Consider the following 18,983-nt stretch of genomic DNA (forward strand, 5'->3'; position numbering starts at 1 on the left):
CACAGGTACACCTCCAATTGACTCAAATTATGTCAATTAGCCTATCGGAAGCTTCTAGAGCCATGACATCATTTTCTGGAATTTTCCAAGCTGTTTAAAGGCACAGTCAACTTAGTGTATGTAAACTTCTGAACCACTGGAATTATGATACAGTGAAATAATCTGTCTGTAAACAATTGTTGGAAAAATTACTTGTGTCATGCACAAAGTAGATGTCCTAACTGACTTGCCAAAACTATAGTTTGTTAACAAGAAATTTGTGGAGTGGTTGAAAAATGAGTTTTTATGACTCCAACCTAAGTGTATGTAAACTTCCGACTTCAACTGTATATATATATATATATATATATATATATATATATATATATATATATATATATATATACTGAACAAATATATAAACAACATGTAAAGTGTTGGTTTCATGCGCTGAAATAAAAGTTCCCAGAAATGTTCCATATGCACAAAAAGTTTATTTCTCTCACATTTTGTGCACAAATTTGTTTACTGAGCATTTCTCCTTTGCCAAGATAATCCATCCAAGATAATCCATCCACCTGACAGGTGTAGCATATCAAGAAGCTGATTAAACAGCATGATCATTACACAGGTGCACCTTATGCTGGGGACAATAAAAGGCCACTCTAAAATGTTCAGTTTGTCACACAACACAATGCCATAGATGTCTAAAGTTTTGAGGGAGCATACAATTGGCATGCTGACTGCAGGAATGTCCACCGGAGCTGTTGACAGATCATTTTATGTTAATTTCTCTACCATAAGATCCCTCCAATGTCGTTTTAGAAAATTTGGCAGTACGTCCAAACGGCCTCACAACCACAGACCACGTGTAACCACGCCAGCCCAGGACCTACACACCCGACTTCTTCACCTGCGGGATCATCTGAGACCAGCCACCCAGACAGCTGATGAAACTGAGGAGTATTTCTGTCTGTAATAAAGCCCTTTTTGTGGAGAAAACCTCATTCTGATTGGCTGGGCTTGACTAGGTCTGGGTCTCCAACCCACCCACTGTGTAATTTGTTATAAGCTGTTTTTAAGGACATGTACATGAGCCACATTTACATGTCCTTAAAAACAGCCTATAACAAATTACAAAAACACTATTTCTTGTGTTTGACCAACATCCCTCGTCTTTTATTGGCGCTGGCTGCACCAGGTTGGATCTGAATGCATGATGTGGAGGCATAATCAAAGTGTGGATGTCCGTCATATGGATGTCCGTCAAATTTCTCAAATGTCCAGTAAATAAAAATATTCCCTGTCATTTTCCTAAAGGAAACTCTGAAATGGCATATTGTTTTTATGAAGATTTTAGAATATTCACATGAAAAGCTGTCGCCAATTGGATGGAAACCTAGCTATAGACACCCAAAAGACTGGCAAGTGCACTAGTCCAGTCTCACTTTGATTATGCCTGCACATCATGGTTCACCAGCAGCCCCAAATATCTAAAGAATAAGCTACCAGCCAAACAAGCTTGTAAGAATTGTACTTAAACACCCCCTCAATCTCATCTGGAGGTTGAACATTTTTCATCTCTCTCTGTAATGTGTCTATGTAATTGTATACAGTATATAGAAAAGTACGTGGAGACCCCTTCAAATTAGTGGATTTGGCTATTTCAGTCACACCCGTTGCTGACGGGTGTATAAAATCAAGCACACTGCCATGCAATCTCCATAGACAAACATTGGCAGTAGAATGGCCTTACTGAAGAGGTCAGTGACTTTCAACATGGTACCGTCATAGGATGCCACCTTTCCAACAAGTCAGTTTGTCAAATTTCTGCCCTGCTAGAGCTGCTCCGGTCAACTGTACATGCTGTTATTGTAAAGCAATAAGGAGCAACAACAGCTCAGTAGTGAAGTGGAAGGCCACACAAGGACAGGACCGCCGAGTGCTGAAGCCCGTAAGAATTGTCTGTCCTCTTTTGCAACACTCACTACCGAGTTCCAAACTGCCTCTGGAGGCAACGTCAAAACAGGAATTGTTCGTCGGGAGCTTTATGAAATGGGTTTCCATGGCCAAGCAGCTGCGCACGAACCTAAGATCACCATGCGCAATTCCAAGCATTGGCTTGAGTGGTGTAAAGCTTGCCACCATTGGACTCTGGAGCAGTGAAAACACATTCTCTGGAGTGATAAATCGCGCTTCATCATCTGGCAGTCTGACAGACGAATCTGGTTTTGTCGGATGGCTGTGTGCTCGATTGTATACACCCGTCAGCAACGAGTGTGACTGAAATAGCCAAATCCACAGGAGAACGCTTCAGCATACAATGACATTCTAGACGATTCTGTGCTTCCAACTTTGTGGCAACAGTTTTGGGAAGGCCCTTTCCTGTTTCAGCATGACAATGACCCTGTGCACAAAGTGAGGTCCATACACAAATGTTTCGTCGAGATCGATGTGGAAGAACTTGACTGGCCTTCACTGAGCCCTGACCTCAACCCCATCGAACACCTTTGGGATGGATTGGAATGCCGATTGCAAGCCAGGCCTAATTGCCAACCATCAGTGCCCAACCTTACTAATGCTCTTGTGGCTGAATGGAAGCAAGTCCCCACAGCAATGTTCCAACATCTAGTGGAAAGCCTTCCCAGAAGAGTGGAGGCTGTTATAGTAGCAAAATAGCAAAGACCAACTGCATATTAATGCCCATGATTTTGGAATGAGATGTTCGACGAGCAGGTGTCCACATACTTTTGGTCATGTAGTGGAAGTATTTATGTAGAAAATAGCAACCACAATGGAAATAAGTCCAGACTTTATTGTGCAATCCTGGTCACTTTAACAAATATTTGTATTTTTAAGTGACAAATAAAATCGATCAATCCAAACTGTGCAGTGGCCAATGTGCAGTGGCCAGAGATTGTCAAGCCTTCGATACTGGGTAAGCCTACAAGGTAGGGAGGGATGTATTTTCTGTTTGTCGAGATTGACATAGTCTATTTATTGTGGTGTTAAAAACACAAACCATGATATTTTAGTGCCTGAAATTGGTATGCTTTGATTATTGGTTGTGTGGTGCATTGGCACAGAAACATGTTCATGGAAAATTTGTTGCATATATTTTATATAATTATAAATATGGCATCAAAATGTTGAAAAACAGATTTTCCCCTAGCTGATCATTGACATATAATTACAATATGAGTGATTAATTAAAAAGTAGCTTTTCTGTGTTGGAATGGTGTGGGCATACCCTAACAACAGAATGGTGTCACTACAGACACCCTGGTTCGAATCCAGGCTGTATCACAAACGGCCGTGATTGGGAGTCCCATAAGGGGGTGCACAATTGGTCCAGCGTCATCCGGGTTTGGCCGGTGTAGGCCTTCATTGTAAATAAGAATTTGTTCTTAACTGACTTGCCTAGTTAAATAAAGGTTAAATTAAATAAAAACATACATAAATGGTGTGGGTGTATACCAATCATAAATAATATTCATATTCATATATTTTTTTTTATTCTGGGGGTTTGGAGGGGCCTTCCACTTATACTGTGTTTTCAAAAATGTCAGCTAAAGAATGGTTCCCAGATATCCCTTGTGTACATCTCAAGCCACACTACTACGATTTCTCCCCGTTGTGAACACTCCTATGTCTGATGAGGTTACTCAGGAAGGAGAAGCTCTTGTAACATAGTTTGCACTTGAAGGGCCTCTCCTTGGTGTGAACAGTCTGGTGCTCCTTCACATAGTTTGCTTTAGCAAAGCGCTTCCCACACGTGGGGCAGGTGTACGGCTTGTCATCGTCCGTCCTAATGCTCGGCCTCCCACGTTGTGACTCAATGACAGAGGAGGTAGAAGCAGGAGCCACCACCCTCAGGTGGTTAGTCTTTGAGCTCCCTCCTTGAGCCCTTGTTTGGGTGTTGTTGGGATTGTGTGCTGTGCTATAGGCTAGGTGCTTCTTGTGGTAAACGCCCATCCTGAACCTGTCTGTATTGGTGGGGTAACCATGTGGTAACTGAGGAAAGCTAGATCCAGGTCCAGGCTTTCTATGAACCCATTCACCAGGCATTAGATGAGATCCTGAAGGAGAAGACAGACCTGCTGATAGACTACCACCAGGGGGGTCTCCCACCACTCTCTGTGAAGGCTGAAGCCCAGGGTGACCTGCTCTGTTCATCATGGATACTGTGGTGTTTGTATCATAGGAACAGGAGGGTCTATCTCTATCAGGCCCTGCTTCATCCCTGCACTGAGACTGTGAAGAGAAGGATCTGGGCTGCAGACTGGATCCCTGACTGGAGCCTCCGTCTCTCTGATGACCACCATGACTGAGGTTGTTCAGTCCACCTGTCCACTGGTTGTGTTCTGTGTGGTGGAGTCTCTGTCCCTCGTGGTTTGGTCCCGGTTCCGACTCAGGAAGGAAGAGCGACGGCTCCTGATCCAGAGTTCTGATCCGGGGCCAGGGTTTGTGATCAGCCACTTCAGAGGTCCAGTCTCTCCCGCAAGCAACACCGGATATCAGCAGATCCTCATGGACTGCAGACTGCATAGAACAGAAAAGCTTAAAGGTTTAAATAAGAAATTATTTCCTGTACACACAGAAACATGAAATGATATAAAATGTTAACCACAGTCAAGCCCATCTCTAACACTGTGATTCAAGTACCTAACAATATGGAACCATTGGAGTTTTTTTATAAAAAATGGCCATGTGTGTTGATTGAAGTATCATGTTTTGGTTTGACTGAGATATAGGAAACTTAGTCCCAGAATTTTTATTTTGTTTTGTCAGTCAGCATAGAGTCGATTTTGTATTTAATTTCAACATGGTTTCAAATGGTCATACACTTACATAAAGAACTGAAGTAGGGGACAGTGGGGTAAGTTGAGCCAAAGGGTTAGTTGACCCACACCTTGTTTATAAGAAACCATACACAAAATGAATCATGTGACCAAATATTTAGGAAGAGGTCATCATTTCATGGTCCATGCTATCTGATATCCGTTGGAAGTCCCAAATCTGACATTACCCCATTGAAGTTGACATTTAAAATGGGTAAGGTTAGGGTTTAGGGTAGGGAAGTCCAAAGGATTCCGGATAGCACTAACCATTATTTAATGGAGTCTGTGAAGGAAGAAACCACATGGAAAAAGTGGTAAGCAAGTTAGCTAAAAAAAAAAATAAGAAAAAAAATAGATTTTCACAAAGTCAAATTCATTTATTGTTGTAGGTTTCATGACGTTTGTATCTAAACCAAAGAAGATTGTTTTACGATTGTTTTATACATCAGTTGGGGTCTCTATAAGCTTCAATATGAGGTACTAAACATGGCATGAAAGTGCGTCCTTGGAGCTATTTGGGCTAATATAGTCAAAATGTATGCCTTGGGGTAAGTTGAGCCAATGGCCATGGGGTAAGTTGAGCCAATGGCCATGGAGTAAGTTGAGCCAATGGCCATGGGGTAAGTTGAGCCAATGGCCATGGAGTAAGTTGAGCCAATGGCCATGGAGTAAGTTGAGCCAATGGCCATGGGGTAAGTTGAGCCAATGGCCATGGGGTAAGTTGAGCCAATGGCCATGGGGTAAGTTGAGCCAATGGCCATGGAGTAAGTTGAGCCAATGGCCATGGGGTAAGTTGAGCCAATGGCCACCATACCCCATACAAATGATGATTACATTTTGTCAGTTTTATGCACAGTATTTTTGCAATGTGTAATGCATATGAACTCAAGATGCATTTTTATTGTTACAGAGCAGACATCATCATGCCCTGTGTATACAAACGTAAAACAAAGAGGGGTCTAGACCCCTTGAGGTTCTTGAGAGAGCAGCCAAGGACGTGAGAGAAGGGAAGAAGTCTATTGGAGCGGCAGCAAGAGATGAACAAATACACTGAATGACACCGAAGAGGTACATTGACAAAAAAAGAACAACAAACATGGACCTGTGTGAAAGAGAGGCTATGGTAGAGTAGCAGAGGCACCAATGTCTTATCTGATGACATGGAGTCTGAGCTTGCTAAACATATCAAGAAACTTGCGGACCAGTTTCATGGGCGTAGTAGGCTCAAATGCAGAGAACATGCCTACAAACTGGCACATCAAAACAACATCCCTGTCCCAGACAACTGGTCAAGAAACTGAAGGGTAAGTGATATTGAACATACAGATCTACTGTATACAATTAAGATATACAATATACCAACCCCATTCCATTAATTCGAACTTTGACGACCACCATCATCACCCACTGTCACAGGAAACTATCACCCACTTACCCCAAGGCAGCTCAACTTACCCTGTCCCGATGCTCAACTTACCACATACCTTAGGTAAGTTGTGCCAAGAGATCACTTTCTTTTTTGGACAAGCTATGTTTTCAAAACTGTAATGTTTACATGAATTCTGATTATTTCCAGGGATACACAACATCCTGAAATATATGTAGATATATTTGTTAGAAAGAATACTATATTTCCCTTGACATAGTAATGCTGATTGTAAAAAATGGCCCAGCATACCCCACTCTCCCCTACTTTTATTGCACAAAACAATACCTGTGACGAGAATAACTTTTCTCACTATGGTAACACTTTACATTTTCTGTAAATCTGGTACCCTCGCTCTGATAAAATGAATGTTAGAATACTTTGGAAAAGGTTCAACATTACACACATCTTCATGTCAAGTAAACGCGAATTAAGGCAATATAATTTCCTTATTATAAAACACCACCATCAAACAACAGGTCAGGGTTGCCACTTTTCATCAGTTAAGCATTTCTAAAGACACACCAACCATCACCATATCATCTACTCTGTCCAATCATATAATACATCCAAAATCAACATAATTAACTACAAAACAAACAAGTACTACATAGAAAGATGTGGATTGTGGTGTGAGGGGATGACAGAGGCTCGTCTAGAAGGAGACTGTTGCTGATTACTGCCCAGGTGTGGTGGCCTCCAGGCACTTACTGCTGCCGATGCATCACCCAGATGGGGGCTACACATTTGGTGGTGGATGTTCCAGCCTACCTACAGAGGAGGAGAAGGAGCTGTGAACTGCAGAGACAGATGTGCCTGATAAAGCTCCGGGCCTGTCTGACTGATGTGTCTCCCTCCCTGGCTGTACCATCGCCGCTGCCTCCAATCAAGCTACAGCTTTACTGAACTGCATCATCATCTAGCTGTTGAAGACCCTCTCCCATGAACTGCCAGCTCCCTTGTTTTTTTTTAAAGTGAGAGATTCTGTATGAAAAGCACTATATACAGTTGAAGTCAGAAGTTTACATACACTTAGGTTGGAGTCATTAAAACTTGTTTTTCAACCACTCCACACATTTCTTCTTAACAAACTATAGTTTTGGCAAGTCGGTTAGGACATCTACTTTGTGCATGACACAAGTAATTTTTCAAAACAATTGTTTACAGACAGATTATTTCACTTATCATTCACTGTATCACAATTCCAGTGGGTCAGAAGTTTACATACACTAAGTTGACTGTGCCTTTAAACAGCTTGGAAAATTCCAGAAAATGATGTCATGGCTTTAGAAGCTTCTGATAGGATAATTTACATAATTTGAGTCAATTGGAGGTGTACCTGTGGATGTATTTCAAGGGCTACCTTCAAACTCAGTGCCTCTTTGCTTGACATCATGGGAAAATCAAAAGAAATCAGCCAAGACCTCAGAAAACAAATTGTAGACCTGCACAAGTCTGGTTCATCTTTGGGAGCAATTTCCAAACGCCTGAAGGTACCACGTTCATCTGTACAAACAATAGTACGAAAGTATAAACACCATTGGACCGCTCAGCCGTCATACTGCTCAGGAAGGAGACGCGTTCTGTCTCCTAGAGATGAACGTACTTTGGAGCAAAAAGTGTGAATCAATCCCAGAACAACAGCACCTTGTGAAGATGCTGGAGGAAACAGGCACAAAAGTATCTATATCCGCAGTAAAACAAGTCCTATATCGACATAACCTGAAAGGCTGCTCAGCAAGGAAGAAGCCACTGCTCCAAAACCGCCATAAAAAAGACAGACTACGGTTTGCAACTGCACATGGTGACGAAGATCGTACTTTTTGGAGAAATGTCCTCTGGTCTGATGAAACAAAAATAGAACTGTTTGGCCATAATGACCATTGTTATGTTTGGAGGAAAAAGGGGGAGGTTTGCAAGCCGAAGAACACCATCCCAACCGTGAAGCACGGGGGTGGCAGCATCATGTTGTGGGGGTGCTTTGTTGCTGGAGGGACTGGTGCACTTCACAAAATAGATGGCATCATAAGGGAGGAAAATTATGTGGATATATTGAAGCAACGTCTCAAGACATCAGTCAGGTAGTTAAAGCTTGCTCGCAAATAGGTCTTCCAAATGGACAATGACCCCAAGCATACTTCCAAGTTGTGGCAAAATTGCTTAAGGACAACAAAGTCAAGGTATTGGAGTGGCCATCACAAAGCCCTGACCTAAATTCCATAGAAAATTTGTGGGCAGAACTGAAAAAGTGTGTGTGAGCAAGAAGGAGGCCTACAAACCTGACTCAGTTACACACCAGCTCTGTCAGGAGGAATGGGACAAAATTCACCCAACTTATTGTGGGAAGCTTGTGGAAGGCTACCTGAAACGTTTGACCCAAGTTAAACAATTTAAAGGCAATGCTGCCAAATACTAATTGAGTGTTTGTAAACTTCTGACCCACTGGGAATGTGATGAAAGAAATAAAAGCTTAAATAAATAATTCTCTCTACTATTATACTGACATTTCACATTCTTAAAATAAAGTGGTGATCCTAACTGACCTAAGACTGGGAATTTTTACTAGGATTAAATGTCAGGAATTGTTAAAACTGAGTTTAAATGTATTTGGCTAAGGTGTATGTAAACTTCCGACTTCAACTGTAAATAAATATATTATTATTATTAATATTCATGGGCCGTGTGCATTTTTTCTGGTCTATGCTGAGGTAGGTCCTCTCTGAGAAATTCTTCCCGCAGTGTGTACAGGTGAACGGCCTTTCTCCCGTGTGGACTTTCAGGTGTAGCTTCAGATGGTGCTGGTGGGAGAACCTTTCGTCACACTGGGGCAGCTGTAGGATTTCTCCCCTGTGTGGACCCTCTGGTGCCTCTTCAGGTTGGACAACTGGGAGAAACTGGCCCAGCAGTCAAACTATTTCTCCCATGTGCATCCTCTGGTGGATCTCCACCTGTTTGGGCAAACGGAAGACTTTCCCACGGAATGAACACAGGAAGAGCTTCTCTTCGCCACCAGATCTACTGATAGTGTAACTACTACTGTCATTTGTCAATGGGCTTGTGTAGCCATTTAGTGTTGAGGCACTGGCATTATCTGAGGTCTGGTTTAACATTAGGAGAGTGTGAGGAGGACGAAGGCCAGGGAGTGATCTTTGTTGTTGCAGGGTCCTTATTCCAGTTGATAGATCCTATATAAAGCAGGCTGAAGGCAGCATCTGTTAGGGGGTTAACTTGAGGCACCATCAGTCTCTCTGAATCACAACTATAGGAGCAGGTCGGAGCATTGCTAGCCGAGCCTGTGTCTGCTCTTTTTCGTTGCATACGGACACCTCCCTGTCCCAGCAGACTAAATCTACACCTCGCCCTGGTCTCAGCTAGTCTGTTGTCATGGAGACTAAATTCGGTCGTTGTTTTGTGTTCGTCAGTCTGTTTCTGGTTAACAGTGTTGTTCCCCAGCCCAGAGTTGAGGACACTGACCCATCCACTGACCTCCACTATGTCACCTCTGGTCCTGGCCTGCTCAGTGATGTCATCTCCCGGGCCCTTGGCTGCACCGGTCTGGGTCTGGGAATCCAAGATGGCCGCCCAGTCTCCTCTGTTTGCCTCCAGCCAATCACCTACAGAAAGAGGTTACAAAATAGACTTTACAAACATGGTAGAAAACGCTACATATGGAGTTTTTGTTGTTGTTAATTACCAGGTCAAGTTCATACATTATAATGTGTGTTTTTGTATGTAAACATAAGTTGTATTGATTTCATTTTATGAATGAAGAAAAAATAATAGCCAGGCGCATCACTATTCCCATTGAAGATCTATTACTGTATCTAGGCTATATGTATTTCTCCCTTACCTTGCTCCCCCATCTTTAGTCCACTCAGCAGGTCAATGCTCTCTGGTTCATCTTCTATTGTCTCCTCTTTGACTATCAGCAAATCAGGCTTCCCATCCTCCATGTCTACTGACTGTAAGAGATACAGAGTGAGAGGATGTTGGATCAAGAAATCTGATATGAGCACCCTGCTATGGAGCATCTTCTGATTGGGCAATGAGGGATTGCTATGAGTAGTCTCGCATTGCCATACCTTCGAAATCACATCATTGTCACGCCTCCCTTGAAGGTCTGGATAATTTTTGAATGTGCCACTGGCTCCCAGGGGCAAGATTCTGATTGGATGTTACAGTTCAAGAACCCTCCCCCATAGCCCTGTTGAATTGGTGCTGTGTGTTATGTGTGTCGGGGTAGGACACATTTTGTAGAATTGTTGCGTATGCTGGTTTCAAGTGTGGCCGACAGACTTGCGATTTATATTTATTGAAACTGAAAGTGGATTACGCTGGTAAAGTCAAACGTCACAACACATTCCAAACCGCTCTGGTGACATACACACTTTTTGCCCAGTCGTCCACATGGTTACTGGCTGCGCTTTGCTACCACCGGAAATATCTTGAAGATTGCCCATTATTTCGTTTTTGTAAGGACCCAAAAAACAGAGGCAGTGGGAGAACCTTTTCAAGTAAGTAAATATGTTGTGAAAATGTAAAAAAAAATGATTTATTACAGTACTAGTAGTAGGCCACTTTGTAGGCTAACTCAACTGAGCTGCTATCTAGTTAGCTAACTTTACATAAGTGTTCACCAACCTTTTTTGAGTTAAGATCACTCTCGGAGTCTAAAATGCAAGCCAAGATCTACCACAACATTAACCAATTAAAACAGTACTGTAGCAATGAGGTTGGTGCAATAGGCTATAGGCCCAATACATTATCACTGCATATTGGCTATGCTTAAATTGCCCTGCCAATGCTGTTCTTCTTAGAGTATTTTAGGTATATGATCACACTGGTAATAGATCATTTGTTGTATTACTTGTGAGGCACAACTGAGTGAGCATATTTTTTTTTTACTGGACTGATACCCTGCATCTGATGGTCAGTCTGAGGGGAGGGAGCAGCGGTGAGGCTGCCTCTCACCTAACTCACCGTCCCCCCACTCTGCCTCCCTCCGCTGAGAAAAGGGGACACAGTCTTCCAGTTGATGGCGAAACTCATTATTTCTGCCACATGCACCAATTGATGTTGTTACTCGTATGACCAGAGAAAGTGAAATACTCCTTTATATAAAAAAAGACCATCCACTAATAATAACAAAGCTAGCTTATCGGAACACATTGCTATACTCATTCAATGCAGCTGCAGTGCTTGTTGTAGCATGAGTGGAAGTAGGGAGAATGCACATTTTATGGCTTATAAAAGTTTTGAACAGTGTTGACAGTGCTGAATAACTTAAACATGAACTTACTCATAAAAACAGAAGATATTTGCTGTATTCATTGGGTCTGTAGTCGTGGATTTAAAAGTTTTGAAAATCTCACAGTATCAACTTTGCTGTGCGTTCAAGGTTTCTTTTTACAGTCTATGGCTCGAAGAAACTGCAAACACGCTGATCTGAGCTATCTGATTGGCCCGCGGTAGGTGCACTTGTTTTAATCTATCTTCAGACAAATGAAATGGTTCAAAATGGGAACACTTTGCCTTTCTGGCACAAGGGCTGCTGAATAAAGTGCACCTACTACCAACAGCGCAAAACAAATTAAAAAAAATTTGCACGCAAGGCTTTATCGTTGTATTTTTTACAGAAATGTTTGGTGATCCACATGGAATGCCTTGGAGAATGCCTTGGTGACCACTGCTTTACACACTGTTTAGCTAAGGGAATTAAATGTAATCAGGAAGCTAGCGTTCTATTAGCTGGAAATATGGATGTAATCATTGTAAATTAAAAACACAGTCTCCAAATGCATTTGTAGATAACAGCCATAGAAGACGTTGAAATTGCAGCTCCAGCTGTCAGTAAAGGGAGAGTGTAGACTACCGGACAGGGCAGGTCATTTTGTGGCGAGGACATTATGAAAAGATTTTCCAGTTCCAGCCCCTAGAGGAAAACTATGAGGACAGAGAGATAATAGCAGCATAATATTCAGTAATGTCTAATTTGAGCATAATGAAGCCTGTGTCTTTGTGATGTTTTCTGTCCTCAGATATGGAAAGCTGTGAAAGCCTCTGTTTGCAGATGAAGAGAGAGGTCCCAATGAATGTCCCATGAGACTAATGGTGCATTTCCATATCAGAGTTTTCTGTTTCCATCTACGAGGGCCGGCACCCGTGTCTCACTGGGCCATGGTTCCAGCGGACCTGCTCTCACTTTGGGCCCAAGGCAAGCCACTGGTACTTTTCAGCTAACTGTGAACTTTAACACCTTCTCACAAAACAACTGTGTATACCATCAGGATTTTCCCATACAACATGTGCCAACATGTTCTAGAGTGCATTCGGAAAGTATTCAGACCACTTGACTTTTTCCACATTTTGCTACGTTACAGCCTTGAATTGACTGAATTAAATTTTTTTCGCCATCAATCTACACACAATACCTAATAATGACAAAGTGAAAAAAAAGGTTTTTAGAATTTTTGGGCAAATTTATTAAACATAAAAACAGAAATACATTATTTACATAGCTATTCAGAAACTTTGCTATGAGACTCGAAATTGAGCTCAGGTGCATCCTTTTTCCATTGATCATCATTGAGATGTTTCTACAACTTGATTGGAGTCCACCTGTGGTAAATTTCATTGATTGGACATGATTTGGAAAGGCACACACCTTTCTATATATAAGGTCCCACAGTTGACAATACATGTCAGAACAAAAACCAAAACCATGAGGTCGAAGGAAATGTCTGTAGGCCTTTATGGTAGAGTGACCAGATGGAAGCCACTCCTCAGTAAAAGGCACATGACAGCCTGCTCTGAGTTTGTCAAAAGGCACTGTATGTAAGGACTCTCAGACCATGAGAAACAAGATTCTCTGGTCAGATGAAACCAAGATTGAACTCTTTGGCCTGAATGCCAAGCGTCACGTCTGGAGGAAACCTGGCACCATCCCAACGGTGGCAGTATCATGGTGGCAGCATCAAGCTGTGGGGATGTTTTTTTAGCGGCAAGGACTGGGAGACTAGTCAGGATGGAGGGAAAGATGGACGAAGCAAAGTACAGAAAGATCCTTGATGAAAACCTGCTCCAGAGCGTTCAGGACCCCAGACTGGGGTGAAGGTTCACCTTCCAACAGGACAATGACCCTAAACCACAGCCAAGACATCGCAGGAGAGAGTTGATTTGGGACAAGTCTCTGAATGTCCTTAAGTGGCCCAGCCAGAGCCCGAACTTGAACCCGATCGAACATCTCTGGAGAGACCTGAAAATAGCTGTGCAGTGACGCTCCCCATCCAACCTGACAGAGCTTGAGAGGATCTGCAGAGAAGAATGGGAGAAACTCCCCAAATACAGGTGTGCCAAGCTTGTAGCGTCATTCCCAAGACGACTCGGCTGTAATCGCTGCCAAAGGTGCTTCAACAAAGTACTGAGTAAAGGGTCTGAATACTTATGTAAATGTCATATTTCATGTATTAATTTTTTGCACAAAAACAAAAAAAATGTTTTTGCTTTGTCATTATGGGGTATTTTGTGTTGATTGAGACTTTTAAAAATACATTTTAGAATAAGGGTGTAACGTAACAAAAAGGGGAAAAAGTCAAGGGGTATGAATACATTCCGAATGCATTGTATATGCCATGGGTTATACTGTACGTGCAGGCCTACCCATGTTAGCACATGTTGTATAAAAAAAATACAGTTAAACATCACACACAATGTATAAACCTATTACAATTGGAGCAGGCCAACCCTGCTGAGTGTGCAGGGTTCTGTTTCAGCCCAGCAATAACACACCTGATTCAACTTCTATTGAGTTGGTCATCTAGTAGTGTGCTATTGCTCATCTGGAACAGAAGTCTGTTCACCCAGCAGATCAGGGATCAGTGGAGCAAGGTTGGCCACCGCTGGTATGGAGTTTGTTTTGTTCACCTGAAATGACGCTTTAGTAATAGTAGCCTACTTGTTACTACTCAATCATCTATTGTTGTTTAGACTAAGATATCTAATCTTTACATACGAGTTAGCGTATTTGTACATTACGTGTTGATTCTTTGAAGTGAAGTGTTTAAACTTGATTTAATTGTTAAACTATTATTCAAAATGTATTAATCACATATCACAATCCTGCAATAAAGAGTGGAAGGGGTTCTGTCTGTAATGTGTCTGTGTGTCTGTGTTGTATTCTCAAATTAACATTTCCTTCGTGTGTAAAATCTAGCTGTAAAATCTCCAGTCTTTTATTTGGTTGTCACTCTGTCGCAGTATATCAGCTATCTGAATCCATTTTGCAGCTTATCATACGGCTTGCATCACCAATGCAGCCACAGGCTTACAGTATAATGGCATTACTGGTCTTATGGGCATCTGTCATCTGAAGCAGAGAATATCTAAACTCACACATTGTTTACATGTTGAGCTATACGTTCTCAGTTTAAAATGATACCAGTAGACAATGTTGATGAGGCAAACCATATACCAGATTTTGTACATGCCATTTAAGTGCTGACATGTAAAATGGTTTAGTGCAAATCCAACTCCTGTAATTTAGGTAGAGTATGACAATAAGGAGATGACAATTAGGCTACAGGAGATGAGTATTACAGGTAACATATTATGATGTTCATTTTATTTTATTGATTTTAGCAATGTTGCTTGCAAAAAGATTGCAGTTGTTCCCATAGTAGATAGACCAGGGGTATTCAACTCTTACCGTACATCGTCCGGAGCCTGCTGGTTTTCTGTTCCACCTGATAATTCATTGCATTCACCTGGTGTCCCAGGTCTTAATCAGTCCCCGATTTAGAGGGGAAGAATGAGAAAACGTTTTAAAATGTTTTGTCACTAGTGCTTGTGTTGTTGACATGTTTAGTCCTCACGCACTGTTGCTCTTACGGCACTAATCTGGTGAGCATCTTTGGAGCTCCGTCCAAGCAAGGCATTTGACTGGTTTGACGTGTTGCGTTACGTCACTGGTTTACACCGGGTTTCTCACCCCTCTTTAGCTAATGTCTGCCATGAAACTTTGCCCGGCTTTCCGTTTTAGGGAAACCTGGATAGCGACGAGGCTACTATGAGTACTATGCAAAAATGATAGTTCATATAATACTATGCAAATGTGCTAGTTGATTTGATTACTTGACACTCTTCAATGGTTTGATAATTCAAAGGCATGGTCCCATACTTACGACAACATTTATCAAGACCTGGGCCCATATCCACAAAGAGTCTCAGAGTAGGACTGCCGATCTAGAATCTTTCCAAGTAATCTTATTCATTATGATCTAAAAGGCAAAACTGATCCTAGACTACTCCTGCTCTGAGAGGCTTTGTGGATATGGACCAGTGGAGGCTCCTCAGAGGAGGAAGAGGAGGACCATCCTCCCCAGTGAATTTCATAAAAATATATTTTAAACATTTACCAAGTTCTCCTTTTTAGATAAAACTATACCAAAAAATGGATTAAAACACACTGTTTTGCAATGAAGGTCTACAGTAGCCTCAACAGCAATCTGTAGGGGAGCACCATGATGTAGCCGGAGGACAGCTAGCGTCGGTCCTCCTCTTGGTACATTGACTTCAATACAAAACCTAGGAGGCTCTTGGTTCTCACACCCTTCCATAGACTTACACAGAAATTATGACAATTTCCAGAGGATGTCCTCCAACCTATCAGAGCTCTTGCAGCATGAACTGACATGTTGTCCAACCAATCAAAGGATCAGAGAATGAATCTAGTACTGAAAGCATAAGCTACAGCTAGCTAGCACTGCAGTGCATAAAATGTGGTGAGTAGTTTACTCAAAGAGAGAGAAAGACAATAGTTGAACAGTTTTGAACAAATTAATTTCTTCAAAAATGAAGGAGAAGCAAGAGAGAGAGAGTCATTGTTTTCACTTTCAGTTTCACTTACTTAGCTAGCAAATGCAGCTAGCTAGTTTAGCTTACTCAAAACACCTGGCTCAAACAGAAGGATGCTATGTTAGCTAGCTGGCTATGAATATCCAACACAACACTGGAACTCTTCCAAGTCAAGGTATGCACGCAAGGCTTTATCGTTGTATTAATTTATTTCCACCGGGGCCGCCGGTATAAACGCTAAACTGCTGAGTGACTAAGATTACTGCATGATTGTAGCGTGTTTACTAATGCATAAGTTCTATTAGCTATGTTGACTAGGATGATACTTTAGCTAATATGGGGACAACAATGTAGGCTGTGTGTAGCGGTTATGATATGATTTGAAAAGGTTTCTTCACCTGGACACATACAGCTGATGTGTTTTGCATTGAAATCCACAAACGAAGGGAAAGGGTGAGAGGAGGAGAGCGCATTGATGCGAGAAAGAATACAACGTGGCTGCTATGAAAGTGAACAAAACAGGGATAAACATACCTGAATTTGTCCAATAGAAACTCTCATTTGCAATTGTTGGACTAATGATTACACCCTAGATCAGCTAGATGTGTCACTGTCTGTCACCTCAACATTTTCTCTCGACCTGTGTGCAGCTACGTTGTAAACTTTAATTCATAGGCTAGGTTGTAACCACCTCATGATGGGTATAGGGGAAAATGTTGCATCACGTAGTAGCCTAAACCTATCGATGTTACATTGAACTGGGTGCTCATGAAAAAAAATCGTCCTCCCTCATCATCAAAACCCCTGACAACCACTGACATGGACCTAATACCATAAAGACAGTAGTTCACAGTGGGCTCACCTCAATGAGACTGTGTGTGGTCCTGTGCTGCTCAGCTGGTTCCTCCGTTGGTTCAGGTGTAGTCTGGTTGTCCTCCATGACCATGGTCCACTCAGGGTTCCCCAGACCCTCCTCACACCCCTCTTCCTTCACCAGCAGCACCTCTGGACACTCCTCCTCCTGGAAGAGACAGATGATACAGATTATTACACAGACATACACTCCCTCAGGTACGTACATACGTCACTACGTTTGAGTCCTATATTGTAGTTACAGAATTACTTTATTGTTCAGAAAGTATTCACACCCCATTAGTTTTTCAAATGTTGTTGTTTTACAGCCAAAAATTGAAATGGATTAAATTTAGATTTGTTGTCACTGGCCTACACACAATACCCCATAATGTCAAAGTGGAATAATGTTTTAGTAAATGTTTACAAATTAATGAAAAATTAAAGGCTGAAATGCCTTGAATCAATAAGTATTCAATCTATTTCTTATGGCAAGCCTAAAAAAGTTCAGGAGTACCAATTTGCTTAACAGTCACATAATACGTTGCATGGACTCATTCTGTCTGCAATAAGAGTTTAACATGAAATTTAAATTACTACCTCATCTCTGTACCCCACACATACAATTATCTGTAAGGTCCCTCAGTTGAGCAGTGAATTTCAAACACAGATTCAACCACAAAGACCAGGGAGGTTTTCCATTGCCTCGCAAAGAAGAACACCTATTGGTAGACATTGAATATCCTTTTGAGCATGGTGAAGTTATTAATTACACTTTGGATGGTGTATCAATACACCCAGTTACTACAAAGATACAGGCGTTCTTCCTAACTCAGTTGCCAGAGAGGAAGGAAACAGCTCAAGATTTCACCATAGTGACTTTAAAAGTGTTAAAGTGTAATGGTTGTGATAGGAGCAAACTGAGGATGGATCAACAATACTGTCGATACTCCACAATACTACACTAATTGACAGAGTGAAAAGAAGGAAGACTGTACAGAATACAAATATCCAAAACATGCATCCTGTTTGCTACAAGGCACTAAAGTAATACTGCAGAAAATATGGCAAAGCGATTCACTTTTTGTCCTGAGTACAAAGTGTTACGTTTTGGTCAAATCCAGTACAACACATTAGAGTATCACTCTCCATATTTTCAAGCATAGTGGTGGCTGCATCGTGCTATGGGTATGCTTATAATCGTTAAGGACTGGGTAGTTTTTTAGGATAAAAAATATATTGAATGGAGTTAAGCACAAGCACAACCCTAGAGGAAAACCTGGTTCAGTCTGCTTTCCACCAGACACTGGGAAATGAATTGACCTTTCAGCAGGACAATAACCTAAAACACAAGGCCAAATCTACACTGGAGTTGCTCACCAAGACAATGAATGTTCCTGAGTGGCTGAGTTACAGCTTTGACATAAATCTACCTAAACATCTATGGCAAGACCTGAAAATGGTTGTCTAGCATTGATCAACAACCAATTTGACACAGCTTGAAGAATTTTGAAAATAATAATTGGCAAATGTTGCAAAATCCAAGTGTGGAAAGCTCTAAGAGACTTACCCAGAAAGACTCAGCTGTAACCGCTTCTACAAAGTACTGATAAGGGGTGTGAATACTTATGTAAATAAGATATTTCTGCGTTTAATTTTCAATAAATTAGCAAACATTTATAAAAACATTTAACTTTGTCATTATGGGGTATTGTGTGTAGACGCGTGAGGAAAAAATACATTTAAACCATTTTCGAATTCAGGCTGTAACACAACAAAATGTGGAATAGATCGGGGTATGAATACTTTCTAAGGGTACTGTAAATATATTGTGGTTAAATATGAGTCTGCTATGATAAGTCATCAGACAAACCTGACTAAACTATTTTGATGTGTATAGTGGGTGTTTGTGTGTTGGTAATGTATTTATCTATATTTAAATGTATATTGGTAATAAAGTACTGTTGTATGTATGCAGAATAGGGTGAGATCAGATGTGATGTATACTAAAGAGAGTCTCAATGAAAGTCTTA

General features: G+C 41.4%; 1 protein-coding gene across 1 annotated transcript; it reads right to left on the bottom strand.

Moving 5' to 3' along the window:
- Positions 1-3,477: 3,477 nt before the first annotated feature.
- Positions 3,478-10,142, bottom strand: LOC115191334 (zinc finger protein 436-like). Its single transcript, XM_029749213.1, has 4 exons — positions 10,097-10,142; positions 9,721-9,860; positions 6,958-7,017; positions 3,478-4,521 (listed from the first exon to the last, which is right to left on the bottom strand). Exons 1-4 carry the CDS (start codon positions 10,107-10,109, stop codon positions 3,598-3,600), a joined length of 1,137 nt encoding a protein of 378 aa, XP_029605073.1. The 5' UTR covers positions 10,110-10,142; the 3' UTR covers positions 3,478-3,597.
- Between the last annotated feature and the right edge of the window lie 8,841 nt (positions 10,143-18,983).

This window comes from Salmo trutta, chromosome 4 (genome assembly GCF_901001165.1).
Source record: "Salmo trutta chromosome 4, fSalTru1.1, whole genome shotgun sequence".
Classification (NCBI taxonomy): Eukaryota; Metazoa; Chordata; class Actinopteri; order Salmoniformes; family Salmonidae; genus Salmo; species Salmo trutta.